Source organism: Antedon mediterranea, chromosome 4 (assembly GCF_964355755.1).
Source record: "Antedon mediterranea chromosome 4, ecAntMedi1.1, whole genome shotgun sequence".
NCBI lineage: Eukaryota > Metazoa > Echinodermata > Crinoidea > Comatulida > Antedonidae > Antedon > Antedon mediterranea.
The window spans coordinates 17,847,744-17,862,881 of NC_092673.1; the positions used below are offsets into that span (position 1 = coordinate 17,847,744).

General features: G+C 30.7%; 1 protein-coding gene across 1 annotated transcript in view; it reads left to right on the plus strand.

Moving 5' to 3' along the window:
• The first annotated feature begins 2,561 nt into the window (after positions 1–2,561).
• Positions 2,562–15,138, plus strand: part of LOC140047632 (uncharacterized) — a 32,040-nt gene continuing 19,463 nt past the window's right edge. The window contains exons 1-13 of the mRNA XM_072092669.1: positions 2,562–2,735; positions 8,485–8,570; positions 8,937–8,995; positions 9,185–9,305; positions 9,917–10,074; positions 10,544–10,633; positions 10,733–10,912; positions 11,125–11,373; positions 12,537–12,725; positions 12,862–13,044; positions 13,300–13,608; positions 13,702–13,773; positions 14,407–14,623. Coding sequence (XP_071948770.1) covers positions 2,668–2,735; positions 8,485–8,570; positions 8,937–8,995; positions 9,185–9,305; positions 9,917–10,074; positions 10,544–10,633; positions 10,733–10,912; positions 11,125–11,373; positions 12,537–12,725; positions 12,862–13,044; positions 13,300–13,608; positions 13,702–13,773; positions 14,407–14,623 — 1,981 coding nt within the window. The 5' untranslated portion in view covers positions 2,562–2,667. The remainder of the gene's footprint in view (positions 2,736–8,484; positions 8,571–8,936; positions 8,996–9,184; positions 9,306–9,916; positions 10,075–10,543; positions 10,634–10,732; positions 10,913–11,124; positions 11,374–12,536; positions 12,726–12,861; positions 13,045–13,299; positions 13,609–13,701; positions 13,774–14,406; positions 14,624–15,138) is intronic.

Genomic DNA, 15,138 nt, shown 5'->3' on the forward strand with positions numbered 1-15,138 from the left:
TTAAGAATGCTGATCAGTCTAAACGATGTTTCTAGGAGACAATGTGTCAACCAGTGGACTGTGATACTAGATCTTGAACAAAGGGGCATCCTGAGGGAAGATACATTGCAATCATTTATCAAACATTTAAAGGAAAATAAGATGACTGTTGCTGCTGAAACGTTAGAAGGTTAAGTTAATTCTCAGTATTATGTACTAAATAACTGATAAGTTTGTCTGTGTACTGCAAGTATAGATCATGAAATGGTTTAATTTCTACTTTTTAAAATTAACTCTATATTATAATTAAAATAAGAGGAGAAAAACAGCTTTTTTTCAGAACTCAATATTTATTTTTTACTTAAACTATGACACACACCTACAGTATTCTATTTTTTGGTCTGAAATGCTTTGTGTTCTTCTCCTTATTTCTCCAGTTTTTGTGTTGTGTTAATATTTTTATAATATGTTACTATTACTGTATTTATTACAATAGCATTTTAATTAATACTTTTTTTCTTGTTTATTGGAGTCTATAGTTAACATTTTAAATTCTTTTTTTTAATCTCATAATGTAATTTTATTTATTATATAATAATGTAGTATTTATATAGTTTGTAGATTTATTTTGTCAGATGTATTTTATATTCTACATAATTTACTACGATAAGCCTATTATTACTTTTGTAATTATTCATTTAGTATTGATATTTTGTCTATATACAGAATCATCTGAAGATTTTCGGACAAAACCAACATCTTGGGAAATGTCGGACTTACAAACCAAGTTCAACCACCTCAAATGTGATCTTGGCAAACACTATGATGGGGAAAGATACCTTTGGCTAAAATGTTGCTTATTTGATGTTATTCCTAGAGCAGACCTCACACGTACTGATTTCATAGCAACTGATCTGTTCAATGCGCTCCATGACAACAGTAAAATCAAACCGGATGATGTCACCATCCTTTTTGAGGTTGCCGAATTATCAGGTTTGCAGCTTGCTGTAGATCTTGTAAAGCAGTATATGGAAGATAACAACGTCAAAGGTACTGGTGACAAGTTATCCTCTTACCGGAAACGGTTATTTAGGGCTCTGAAAGAAGTTGGACCAGACAAGTTACAAGATGTCGTTGCTTATTATGGCATTCGAAGATTTGGTTTTCAAAACATGTGGGACGTAGTGTTTTACTTGGAAAGCGTTTTACAGCTTGAGGATGAACCATCAAAATTAAATGTGTTTGCTGCACATATTGGAATGCGAGCAAGAAATATTTTATGTAAGTATTTAATTTTCTATTATAATATTTTATTTCTGTTCCATGTGGAAGAAAGAAAGTTATGGATAGGTATCGTTAGACTGTTATGCTTTATCATCATCATTACTTCATCATAATTATATCTCAGTCGTTGTCATCACTATTCATCATTATCAATCAAAATAAAAACTATACTAATGCTATTATTATTGTTTTATTACATTATATAGGCCTTCTTAAAAAAACAGTACCCGAGTCAGTGTCAGGGAGGATATTTGGAGGTAGTGATTATTCTATTAAAATTCAGACAATGTTGGTACAAGTATCGTATTGGTATGACGAGCATGATTCACTTGATATGCTGAAGGTGTTGTGCAAAGATCTGATAACGCCTAACAATGCTCTACAAAATGCTGACACCACCATGGAGTTGTTTGATTTATTGCAACAGGCTGGGTGTCTTTCCACTACCAACTTTAAAGTTCTTATCGATATCATCAATATCACCGGTACCAAAGGTGCTCTTGAGGCTAACAAATATCTGAAGAACATGTTTGATGAATCTGATCATCATGTTACATCTTTTACAACGTATCGACAGAAACTGATAGATTTCGGCAAAACACTTTCCCAAGACAATTTAAGAATGCTGATCAGTCTAAACGATGTTTCTAGGAGACAATGTGACAACCAGTGGACTGTGATACTAGATCTTGAACAAAGGGGCATCCTGAGGGAAGATACATTGCAATCATTTATCAAACATTTAAAGGAAAATAAGATGACTGTTGCTGCTGAAACGTTAGAAGGTTAAGTTAATTCTCAGTATTATGTACTAAATAACTGATAAGTTTGTCTGTGTACTGCAAGTATAGATCATGAAATGGTTTAATTTCTACTTTTTAAAATTAACTCTATATTATAATTAAAATAAGAGGAGAAAAACAGCTTTTTTTCAGAACTCAATATTTATTTTTTACTTAAACTATGACACACACCTACAGTATTCTATTTTTTGGTCTGAAATGCTTTGTGTTCTTCTCCTTATTTCTCCAGTTTTTGTGTTGTGTTAATATTTTTATAATATGTTACTATTACTGTATTTATTACAATAGCATTTTAATTAATACTTTTTTTCTTGTTGATTGGAGTCTATAGTTAACATTTTAAATTCTTTTTTTTAATCTCATAATGTAATTTTATTTATTATATAATAATGTAGTATTTATATAGTTTGTAGATTTATTTCGCATGCTATTGTTCATTTTTGCTTGATTGTTGAACTTAATTTACTCAAAGCTATTTTAAAATCTTATTATATTTTTAGATAATTTTCCAACATTTCAATATCCCAATATTGCTGCTCGTGATTATCAAGATGCATACAATGAAGCCTTGAAAGGAGGGTCTGTCAAAGTGAATCTTGGAATGCTTAAAGTAATTGGACAGGAAGGAGTGGGTAAAACATGCCTCATTAATGCATGTCTTGGAAAAGAGTAAGTAGTAGGACAGTGAAATTGACATTACAAACTAATTGTGAGCAAACTAAGAATTACAAACCAGCCAACTTTTATTGATTTGTTTTTGATAAACTACTACTTTCTAAATATTGCAGTATAATAGATCTAACAATAGTTGAATAAAAACTTTTAGAAATATATAAATCAGTTACTACCTAATCATAAAACCATCAAATTTTCTATAGATTATAGAATTTAATTTTAATCTTGTATTCTTTCTAGGAAAAAAAATCATACGAATTGTTGAGTAACTTGACTTCCTAAATGTATAATTTGCTTCCAATATTCTTAAAGTCATGTAAGGCACAATTGGCTAGTTTTATGTACATTCTTTAATTTAACTGTACAAAAAGGTATTTTACCAAAACAATTGAAGGATGCAAATGTTGTACCTATTTTCAAAAGAAATGGAAAACCCAAAGACGAAATGAAAAGCTATCGTCCAGTGTCTTTAACTCCCATAATTTGTAAGATTATTGAGAAATTGCTTTGCTATCATTTAAGGGAATATCTAGAATATAATAATATCCTTTCAGAAAATCAGTTTGGGTTTAGACAAATGTATAGTACTGAACTTTTACTTTCAAAGGTTTTTCATTCATGGGCACAGAGCTTAGAACTTAAAGGCTGTAAAAATATTGATATTATTTTTCTTGATTTTTCGTCTGCATTTGATAAGGTGTCTCATAAAAGATTAATTAAGAAACTTAATAACTGTGGCATTGGTGGAAACACTAATGCATGGCAGGGCCGTAGCCAGGATCTGTCAAGGGAGGTTCGGACAATAAGTATTTTATTCCACCCAATCATTCACACATGAATTAAAAAATTCATCGACAAACGAAATATAGCCTATATTCATTCCTTTTAAATATTAGGCATATTGCCAAGGCTAATAATCGATTTGTCCATAATTATTGCGTTTTGCCGGGGGTTTTCCATAATCTAAGGCCAATTTTTAGGCCAAATCATAATTGTGCGTAATACGTCATAACACATGTGGTTTTTTTCTTGAGGAAACCGGGGTGGCGACCTCGTGGGTTGATGCATGGAGAAATCAGTTTTCTGAAACCATGATTTCTCCATGGTTGATGTCAGTAATTACCACGTTGTTTGATTTTACGACGCGAGATCGTGTTTTCCCCCGGAAGGCCTACAGTACAGTGTTAACTGTTTGGCTTAGCATCAACCTTATTATTCGATGTTTTCCTTTACTAAACACTGGGAAATATCACTGTGTTTTATTTGGTAACTGTCCGTTCAATACTTAAAAATATATTTAAGCTTCATATATATTTTATTTATATTAAAATATCTGGTAGTGACTGCCGCTATTTTGCCTGTTGTTGTTACTGATCGTTCAGGCGTGCAATCGGCCAGTCTAGTCAAAGATAGTGTAGTAGGAAGATGTTACACTTCGCTCAAAAATTAGAGAACCGCTCGAGATAGGGCGCCTCTCACGACGAGTAGGGATAGACGAATCTGAAACATGAGGAGCGCAATGGCAAAGCCCAATGAAAATGGTGTTTTCGGCAATAAATTGAAAAAATAAGCCACAAAAAACAAACAAAAACTTCTTTTTTGTCTTTATTATACAAAGTTAAAAATTAATATGATGTTTTCATACTGTTTTTGGATCTTTTTAATTGTTAATACATTTATTTGGAGTGAGTTTTGTCATGACATGACTGTAAACACTGAGCTAGGATCAGGAGGAGGCTTACGCGCGCCTGTAGACGCATTCATGAATGGATGGTGGTCATCTCGTACCCAAACCAACCCGTACCCAAACCAACCCGTACCCATAAAAACTCTTACCTATCTTGGTAAACCCCAGTTAAGTCTGAAGTCATAATGCTAATTTTACAGTATACAGTATTGTTGTTGACAAACAATATATGATTTATGAATAAATTATAGCAATTCTTCTGCAATTTCTATAAAACTCTAGGGGTAGAATCTTCGTTTCTATAGAAATTATCTGTTTCTATAGATTAACATAGAATTCTAAAACTTCTATAGATAGAATATTTTGTGTAAGGGTAGTATAATGAAAGGGGGTAAAGTAGGCCTCCCCGCGGATATTTTTTCCTTGATATAACCTTACCAATAATGAACTCATCATTGGCTTATAATTAATATTATCAATAATGTTAGGCATTACATAATCAGGGCATATACAATTACGATGAATGCACGAACGTTCGGAGTGTTACAAGCATAATATAATAATTAGTTACAGTATTATTAAATTATTAAAATTAATAGATAATTAACAATAATTGTTTTTTTTTTCAGTAAAAAAACATACTCGTAGTCCTAAATTCCTATAATGTTCAAGCCTACTGGTACCGTATTCAGTTTATGCAGATCGACTATTTGTATAATATTATTGATTATAATAAATATTGATTGATTGATTGATTATTGATTACATGCCATACTACCTATTCTCTTTTATTACCCTTAGAAATAAACCATACGTAATGGATTATTATATAGGCATACACAGTGTAGGCCTATTTACCACTATAGGCTCCTAATATATTTATTCACTCTGATGAAGAAGTGTTTCTAAAGCTAGGTATTACATTTTCTATCTATGTCCAATGATAAACAATTAAATGTAAATAATTTTAAAAAGTTCAATTGATTTGCAAATAAAAAAATTAAAATAAAAGAAATAAAATACGAGTAGATAAATTCCAGGTACCTAAACAATTCCAGGTAATTGAAACACAAATTTGTATTCCAAAACATATAAATATGATTCATTTGCACTTTCTATAAAGATAACATTACATTTTATATGTTAATTCTTATTAAATCTTAATTTTACAGTCATATTATTCTTCTGTTATATAGCCTATTTCCTATACAATAACTTTCCGTATCCCTACTCGACGTGCGAGGCGCCCTTTAAATTTTAGCTCCATGTTGTCTCGCTTTTATTTGCATTGAACGAATAGGAAGTGTAACATCTTCCTACTACACTATATCTTTGGTCTAGTGTAGCAGCACCTAGCGTTGAAATAACTCATTGTTTACTTGACAATGACATGCTGATAATGACTTTCGTTGAATAAACAACTATACGTTGAAAGCCGTTCAACACAACGCAAACACAACGCAACGACAACGTGTTGAATGCGTTGTGATTTTTGCAATTAATTCTGTCCTGTACTGTAGTTCTGTATTTCCGATGCGTGTAGTAGTACCCTATTTATCTTCATTTCCGTACGTTCGTAAATATTAGGCCGAATTTCCGTAGTAATTTATAGACGTTCCGAAATTTGAACCGTGTTATGCGGGTAGTAGAGCAAAGTTTTCTTCTTTCTGCAAATGTCCTATCATTATTTTCTTTGTTTTATTTGGAGTGTGGTTTAAAACAACACTTTTGTAAAGTTTATAGTGGATAAATAGAAATGAATTTTTGGAAATTGTGGTTTTAACATCTGACTTTATTTAGCATTTTTAAATGAATTAAAATTCCAAATTATACAATTTAACCTTTTGCTCAATATATTTATAGCAACAGCTTCATATTTTTTGTATAACTTTTTAAAATTATTAATTGATAATTAATTTACATTAATTGAGTACAGTTATTAGAATGTATTACCGTACCAAAAGTACTATCATTGGGGACTTACCCGTGACGTTCGCATTGAACGAAAAAAAAATTTATCATGAATTTTACGTGCGAGAGTACCATTTGCGGCCATATAGGGGTGTCATTTAACAATTTGCTTGCTCAAATACTCAGTGTCTACAGCCCTGGAGTCTTTGGGCAACCCTCTTAAAATAGTCCTGCGACCGCCCCTGATAGCTCTATCTATATTTATTTACAGCAATTTGTTGAGGAAACTAAATATATCAATGTAAATAGGTGGTATTGCTACAGTTGAGTAGGCCTACGTATCGGCTGGTGGTCTAGAACAAAATAATCGAATGCTATAATGTAAACTACAGTACATGATACCATAGACATTATAGTGTAATATATTAATATTCACTATAATCCTCTATGATGATGATACACTATACTTCATAGCCACACATACATATTGTAGGTAACCACAGCGTTCCATTTTTTTATGTACGTCGGAAGGCTATATACTTTATGCATGCTGACTGCCAGTGATCGAAACAATAGGTACGCGGTTGTCTAGCTGTGTCCTTTGTACGATTCGTTGTGCCCAAGCTCGCGCCAATATCATGTTACATCCTGGGACCAAAAATTTGTATTATTTTTCAGGCGAAAATCGGCAACCAATTCATTTGTATTCACGAACGAGTTTACAAATTTTTAAATTTACAAATAACCTTTTGTATTGTGGGGCACGTATTTGGAGGATTTTCAGAGATGAGAGTGGTGAGGTATTGGGGATGTTGTGGATGGGGTTTCGCAGTGGGTTAGGGGGGGGGGGGGTTCGCTGTAAAGGGGGTTCGCCCGAACCATAAAAACCCCCCCTGGCTACAGGCCTGCATGGATTACAGATTTTCTTTCAAATCGACGCCAAAGGGTTATTTACGGAGGAGAAGGTCAGAGTGGGTAAATGTTACTTCAGGGGTACCACAAGGGTCAGTTTTGGGCCCTTTTTTATTTTTGATTTACGTAAGTGATATTGTAAATAATATTTCTTCTTCACTTTTTCAATTTGCTGTTGATCACACATTATCACGTCCTATTTATAACAATAATGATTGTAAATTGCTTCAAAAGGATTTAAATTTAATTGCTAAATGGGCAAATGTAAACAAACTTCCCTTAAATCCTGTCAAGTGCACCGTAATGCGCATGTTACAAGATGTAAAGAGATCGTTAACTGGGATTATACCATAGAATCAGACAATATTCCTAAAGTTACAGAATTCAAATTTCTAGGTGTGTATGTAAATAGTTCGTTGTCTTATCATACACAAGTTATATGTTGTAAAGCAAGCAGATTGCTTGGTTTCATTTCAAAATGTAGTAAAAATATGTCCTGGTTAGCTATGTTGAACTTATACAAAGCTCTATTACTTCCAGTGGTTACCTACTGTTGTTCAATGTGGGCACCATTTGAGAAATCATATATTAATAGAATAGAAAGTATACAAAGGAAAGCAACAAGGATAATAATGTTTAGAAAGGAAGGTTCCTGGGACACATCTTATTTTCATAGGTTGAAAGTGCTTGAATTATTATCTATTGATTGTTTAAATTACATAGACTTTCATTAGGATTTAAGGTGTTGAAAGGTTACTGTCCCCATTCTTTCAATGAGTATAATATTAAGACTAGTGAAAGATGTCCGGGTAGGCTTTTACGTTGGAATTCGAAAGGCAATATTTTTCATAATTCTGTATTTGTTTCCTTTCCTAGACTATGGGAGCAAATACCAAATGACATAAAAGATTCACAAACAATTTCAATATTTAAGGCTGCTTTAACAAAACACTATATTTCATGTTATGTATAGTTTATTTGTATTTTTCTTGTTTATGGTTTTATCTTAACTGTTTGTATTGTATGGAGTGAGTGCAGAATCTGTTTGGGCTTTAGCCTATTCTCATTTCTGGTTATTTTTACATTGATGACCGAATAAATATTATTATTATTATTATTATAATTAATGAATATATAAAATGGTTTTGAAGTAAAAGGAGAAAAGTGCATGTTTTACAGTACCTGTACTTAAAATGACTGAAGTTCATAGTTGGTTTCAAATATTTTTGCCAGATTTGAGGAAAAGCATGTAGTTACAGATGGCATAGCCGTGATAAGAACAGCAAGCACAACATGGAAAGAGGCTAATGCTGATAGTGGTAAACATGAATACAAATTAGCATATTACTCTTCCCATCATAACTGGCTATGTAACATTATTTATTATTTATCATTAATCTCATTATCATAGACACAAACAGGCCCACAATGAAACGGAGGTGTAGAATGGAATTCAATAAATGTATACAACCGTAGTACTGTATGGTGTGAACGGTCTTATTTTCACATACATTATACTAATACAATTGTTATGATCTCTTAGCACGCAAGCTATGTTACAGTGTTTGATGATGTATTGTAATTTTACATTAATTAATCAATAAGTTTGACAGTTGTCCAAAGTATACTTACGTATTAATGTATCTGCTAAAATAATATGTGCACACTGTCTTTTTTTCCCACAGGTAATCCTTCAAATCAGTATACAAAAATGGTCACTGACAAACTGAGAGCAAGGAAAACTGTAAGCATAATGTCAATAATAGTGTAATAAAACATAAAATAAATAAAATATAAGTACCTACAGCACATTCCTACTATTGCAAACCAGTCACTTACAGAATGCAATGAGACATTATGAGCAGCTATTTTAATGTTTTAAATTTCTAATTATTGTTTTGAGAATAAATATTACTTTTTATTTCTATTAAAGGTAGACAGTATTCAATATTTGATGAATATGTGTCAGGTTAACATGAAACCATCTACAGAAGATGATGATGGTATTGTTAACTACAATATTGATGACAACAATGATGATTACAAAAATGATGGTATGTAACTTTTCCGTAAATTCTTATCTATTACATTTTGTAGTAAAAACACTAATAAATAAGTCTTATATTATGAGTTGGCAATTTTTCATAGTTATTTGAAATAATTAAGATAATATTATAAGATTTTCTAATTTAAAGTAACTAAATAACTATAACATTATTAAAATTATGTGCTCAGATTTAGAGGCAACCTATCTGTGTAAAAATTATGGTCACATAATTTTCTACTATGATAATGACAACTATAATTAACTATAACTTGGAGACGAAATATCATCTGTGTAACAATTATGATTGACAGTCATACATTTCTAGACAGTGAAAACAAAAGTTATAATGATGACATTAAAAATGAAAAACAAGGATGAAAATAATAATGATAATGATGACGTGTTAGATATTAATAATGGTGAAGCCTGCATCTATGTGGTAGTGGGTGGTGACTTTAGCAATGATGATGATAATGAAAATTACAACAAAGAGGACAACTAAAACAATACTCATAATATATATATTAATATACTGGGACTTAAATTTGTCATTAAAAATGAAATCATTTGCATATTTTTTATATTACTTGTATGTAAAAAAGCTTGTTTCCACTACAGGTACTGATACAGCTACTAAAGCTGTTCCATTTGATACAGAACAGCAGTTTGATAAGAATGTAATCAAGAAAGTTGAGAAAAATAAAGAAGAGACTTTGGAAGAAACATTCAACATCTGGGATCATGGAGGTCAAATGATATACCATGGTATACATCGGGTAAGTTATAATATATGTTATTGCCTTGTAAGTTGATATTTTATTGTTTAAATACTTTCTACACATTTCTATAATAAACAGCCAGTTAAAAAGATAACATAATTGGTTTCATTCTAAGAGCGCTATATCAAATTTGTAATGTAATGTAATAATAACATAATTGTATGGCCAAGGTATAGTTTGCCTTTTTCTCCATTCAGTAATTGTAATCCAATGGTTAGTGCTTATATAAAATGTTGATATATTACAAATTTTCTATAAAAACAAGGCAAGTATTTTTATTAATTAAATTATTTTCTTCAGTTTTCAATCATAATTGATTTTAGCCACATTGTTTATGAATTTGTACCAGAGAAATAATTTATATACTTTATATATTAGAGACCACTACAGAATAAATTGTACTTGTTCATAGGCCTTTAAGAATATTAATCGAATATTTGAATAACAAGCACATTATTTTTTCCAGATCTTCGTAACATCAGAAGCACTTTACATCGTAGTGTTTGATCTCAGTGTGAACCTCGAAGATCGTGCTATCGTCATTGATCCTAATGGCGTAAGTATTGTAAGACTAATTAAGGTATTGTAGTTGAAAAAGCACTTACTTTTTTTTAAAGTAATTTTGTTTTGATTTTGTTTTTTTTGTTTTTTTCAGAAAAAGCATCAACATCATTGGACCAATCTCCAGTTCATATTATCTTACATCCTGTCAGTTTATTCTCATAGTCGTATTGTGAAAGAAGATGCAAAGAATGAAGTTAACAAACCAACTATCCTTATTGTGGGTACACATAAGGGTAAGCTTGGCGAGACTGAAAAAGAACAAAATGATGAGGTAATATCTATTTCTAGCCACAATCAGGTATTACTGCTCCATAAATTTAAAGAAACTGAACTAGAATACTTTATTAAACAACTTTATCAGGCATATAATATAAACGGTTTTTAAATGATAAAAATATTATTTTAAATATATGACAGTATATGACTAATGTGCTCATTACATAATATATATTTTCTACATTTTTATAAACTTTTTACAACCAGGCAAATATAATTTTTGAGAAGGTTCAAGATGTTCTTAGAGGGAAACTGTATGAAGAACATATATATCAATATTTTGCCATTGAAAACAGCCGAGAAACAACAGATAAAAGCTTTAGTGATCTCAAAGAGGTTATTGAGAAACTTATGAAAGCTTTAGAAAAAGATATTCCTTTAAAGTGGATGCGTTTTCGATGTGATCTTCATGACCTCAGAAGGAAAAGACATTTTTCTTTGTGTCCTTTAGAAGAGGTAAACTTTATTTTGTAACCACATTAATAATCTTACTTTAAGCATTAGAACTTAATTAATACTTTCATTAACCATGTTCTGCCACAGTGTATTAATCAGAGGAACTCCACACCCAAATGTATAGAAACTCAGATTTCAAGATCTGAGTTTTCTAGTTTCATTCTGACCACTGAAATGGACCGATCCATTATTAATCAGAGGGATTGTAAAAATACTTTATACCTTTTTATAAATATTTAATTGCAGTATTACCGTTATATGATTTGCAACATTTTATTAATTTAATAATTTTTATCTGATCATAAAGTAATAATATTTCAAATAACTTATCCTCTGATTAATAATGGATTGGTCCATTTAAGTGGTTTGAGTTTTCTTACAGCAGAATGAAACTAGAAAACTCAGATGTTGAAATCAGAGTTTTCTATACATTCATCTCAAAAGTACAACAATAAAATAGACATGAGAAACAAACATTACCACATGGTGACCTGTAATGTTACTCTTTCATATTGAAATATGGTATATAGTACTGATTAATCTAAATTGAATATATGATGATGTAAGTAAAAATGAATATAAGGAATATGAATATGTGGAAAAGAAAGTAATCTAATAACCTTGCAATATAGATAGATAGATAGAAATCTTTCTTTATTCTGGATATTCATTCAATATTTGTACATTGTTCTTCCTTGAAGTCCAGTTAACACTTACAAATTACAAATATAAACAAGAAAAAATGGAAAATTATGAAAACGTTTTTAAAGACTACAATATCACAAGAGGCAAGAGAAAAAAACCAGTTAGATCAAATTTTTAAACGATTGCAAAGTTAATGAATTTATAGAGCTGCGAATATCTGGTGAAAGATATTCCAGAGTTTGACTGAGCGGTATTGAAATGTTCTTTTACCAGAATCATTATGCCATTTTGGTAAGACTAAAGTGTTTTTCGATTTGCTTCTTGTATTTAAATTATGATAATTATCATATTTCAGCTCTACACTGAAATACCAAAAAATGTTGTCCATGTAACATTTCATGCTAAAAATACAAAATTAACGTTGTTAATAAATGTATCTCTACCATGTTATAAAAACTGAATATCATTTCCTATTTAACTATTTTTTAAAAATCTAATATTATAACCATTATTTCTAGCTCAAAATGCTGGCAACTAAGAATGGTATTGAAAAAGAACAATCGGTACTGCTGAACTTCCTGTATGATCTTGGTGAAATTGTTTACATGCCTGACAACAAATTATTAAAAGATAAAGCAGTGTTAGATCCGATGCAGCTGGTTGAAATTGTTACTGCTTTTGTAACGGTCATTCCACCAAAGTTTCCAGTAAGTACAGTAGGCCATGTAATATTTCAAATGGTAAATATGTGTTTGTGGTGTCACTCCTATGCAAGTTCGGTGCAGTTCCTTGTGAAAACATTATTTTTGATCATAGTACTTAAGAATTCTTTTTTTGGTATAGAAGCCTGCATTTAGGAGACTTGACAAGGGCATATTGGAAGAAAAGTTGTTGCGAAAATTATGGAAAGAGCGTAAAGTTGACGAAGGAAAGAATTTTGAGTTCCTTGTGGCACTGATGATTCAATTAGGTTTCATTTGTGAAAAGACGACGACCAGCAGCCAAGATGTGGCAAGTACATCTACAGTAGGTTTTATTCAGTTATCTTTTTTAACATGTTATATTTTGTATGCAAGATTGTGTAAAAAATAATTTTTTTGGGATGATACATACTTTTTAATTAATTAATTAAATTTTACATAAAATTTCAAAATATTTGTAGAGGTATGACATATTCTGGTTAAACTTTCTGCTGAAGATGTTTTTAACATGTACAGGAAATGATTTTCGTTTTCTTATTAAAAGAAATTTAAATGGCATTTTACAAATCAACAATTTCAGGAATGTGTTGGAAAGCGATCATTCTTTGTGCCATTACGCCTTGCTTTCAAGACATCAACTGAAGTGGAACCAATGCCTGATGAATTTCCAGCTATCAGTATCTATTACGACTTTAAGGGATATCTGCCAGATGTATTGTTTCCATATATGATTATTGATTTCCTCAACAAATTTCAAAAGAAAGGCGATGACCCAATACTCTTGTATAATCATGCTGAACTTTACTTCGACCAAGATCATCATGTGACCTTATCTCTTGTCAAATTTGTGACTACGGACGAGGAGGATGAAAGAAAGTTCTTGTTAAAGGTACTGTATCATATAATTTCTTGTGATTTAGTCATTTAATCTAAACATAAACTTAAATTCAGATACCAAAACATTACTTTTCTTCTTTTTTAGGTGACTATTAAAAGAACAAATGCTCCTAATGAAGCAAGTAATTTAGAACCCTCTTCTGAAGCATGTAAAGAAGTATGTTATTTCAGTTTATATCAGTTTTTAAAACTATATGATTTTTTATAGATATTTTTGTTGATTTGATTTTTTTGTAATTATGACATAGTTTAAAATAACTTAAATATTTAAAATCACGTTTGTGTAGTTTACTTGATGTGTAATATAATTTGTAATTTTTATTGATATACATTATTAATTGAATATTAAATTGATTATTGACAATTGATAAAAACATTACATCTTTAACAAATAAATGATATAATCTTAATATTATATAAATTTAAAATACAAACAACTTAAAGTACAGTTATCAAAGCTAGTTTATAAGTGATTTTCACTGAAATGAAATTTTTATATGGTCATGAATCTTGGCCTCAATGCCTGCAATTAAAACTTTATAAACAATAATGAGGTTTATTGTATGGTGACAAGATTTTGTTACATTTGTGACAAACTAGGTAAAATGTCGATAGTAGTGATAATTCACCTTATATTTGTATTTTAGGAATTTATTTCAATTATTATTGTTTTACTTTTTCCTTTATAACTATTTTGTATTGTAAATGTTTAGTGAACATTTTAAAAATGTGTGCTACATTGTTTAAGTGTTAATTGCATGTTTTTGGATATTTACCTTTATATCTTTAGGTTTTGTTAACGATCCAGAAGTCATTTGCACCTACTAAAGATGGTGGTAGAAGAGGGATTCAATTCGAGAGATGCATACTTTGTGATGTATGTAGTGATACATCAGAAAAGAAACACATTCAAAATCTTGATGATTTCCAGGACGAGAAGTTGCCATGCTCCAAAACTGGCACGTATATGAGTATGGATGTTACACGTTACAAGCGGCTATTTGGAGGTAAGAATAAAAACAAAGACAGACAAGTTCGATTTTATTTCACTGATATATTTACTACTAGTACTACAACCATGTGTATGCGAATTAGGTGTAATGGTTATGTAATCAGCCTTTCAACTAACAATAGTTTCAGTTGACTAATAATAGAACAGCAACGCCAAAAACAAACGGGTGAATTTGAAAATAATCATCAACAAACTTGTACATTAAATCTAATTATGTTTTAAAATTACAAATCACATATTATAACTGTTGCCTCTTGTACAAAAGAAAGTTTTTTGGACAAGTAGTTCTCGAGAAAATGCAATTTCAGTTTACTCAATACTTTAAGACTGTTCGCTGGCTTTTGAAAACACTAGCAGGTCTGAAAATAATTTTAAAAAGTTGTCCAGAATTGGGACCGTGGTCCGGATTGCCTCCAAAATTTAATGGAAAGATTTTGGGAAAGATCTTGTAATTACTTTTTGAGTAATCCTGCTAACAAACAAACAAACAAACAGACAGACAGACACACG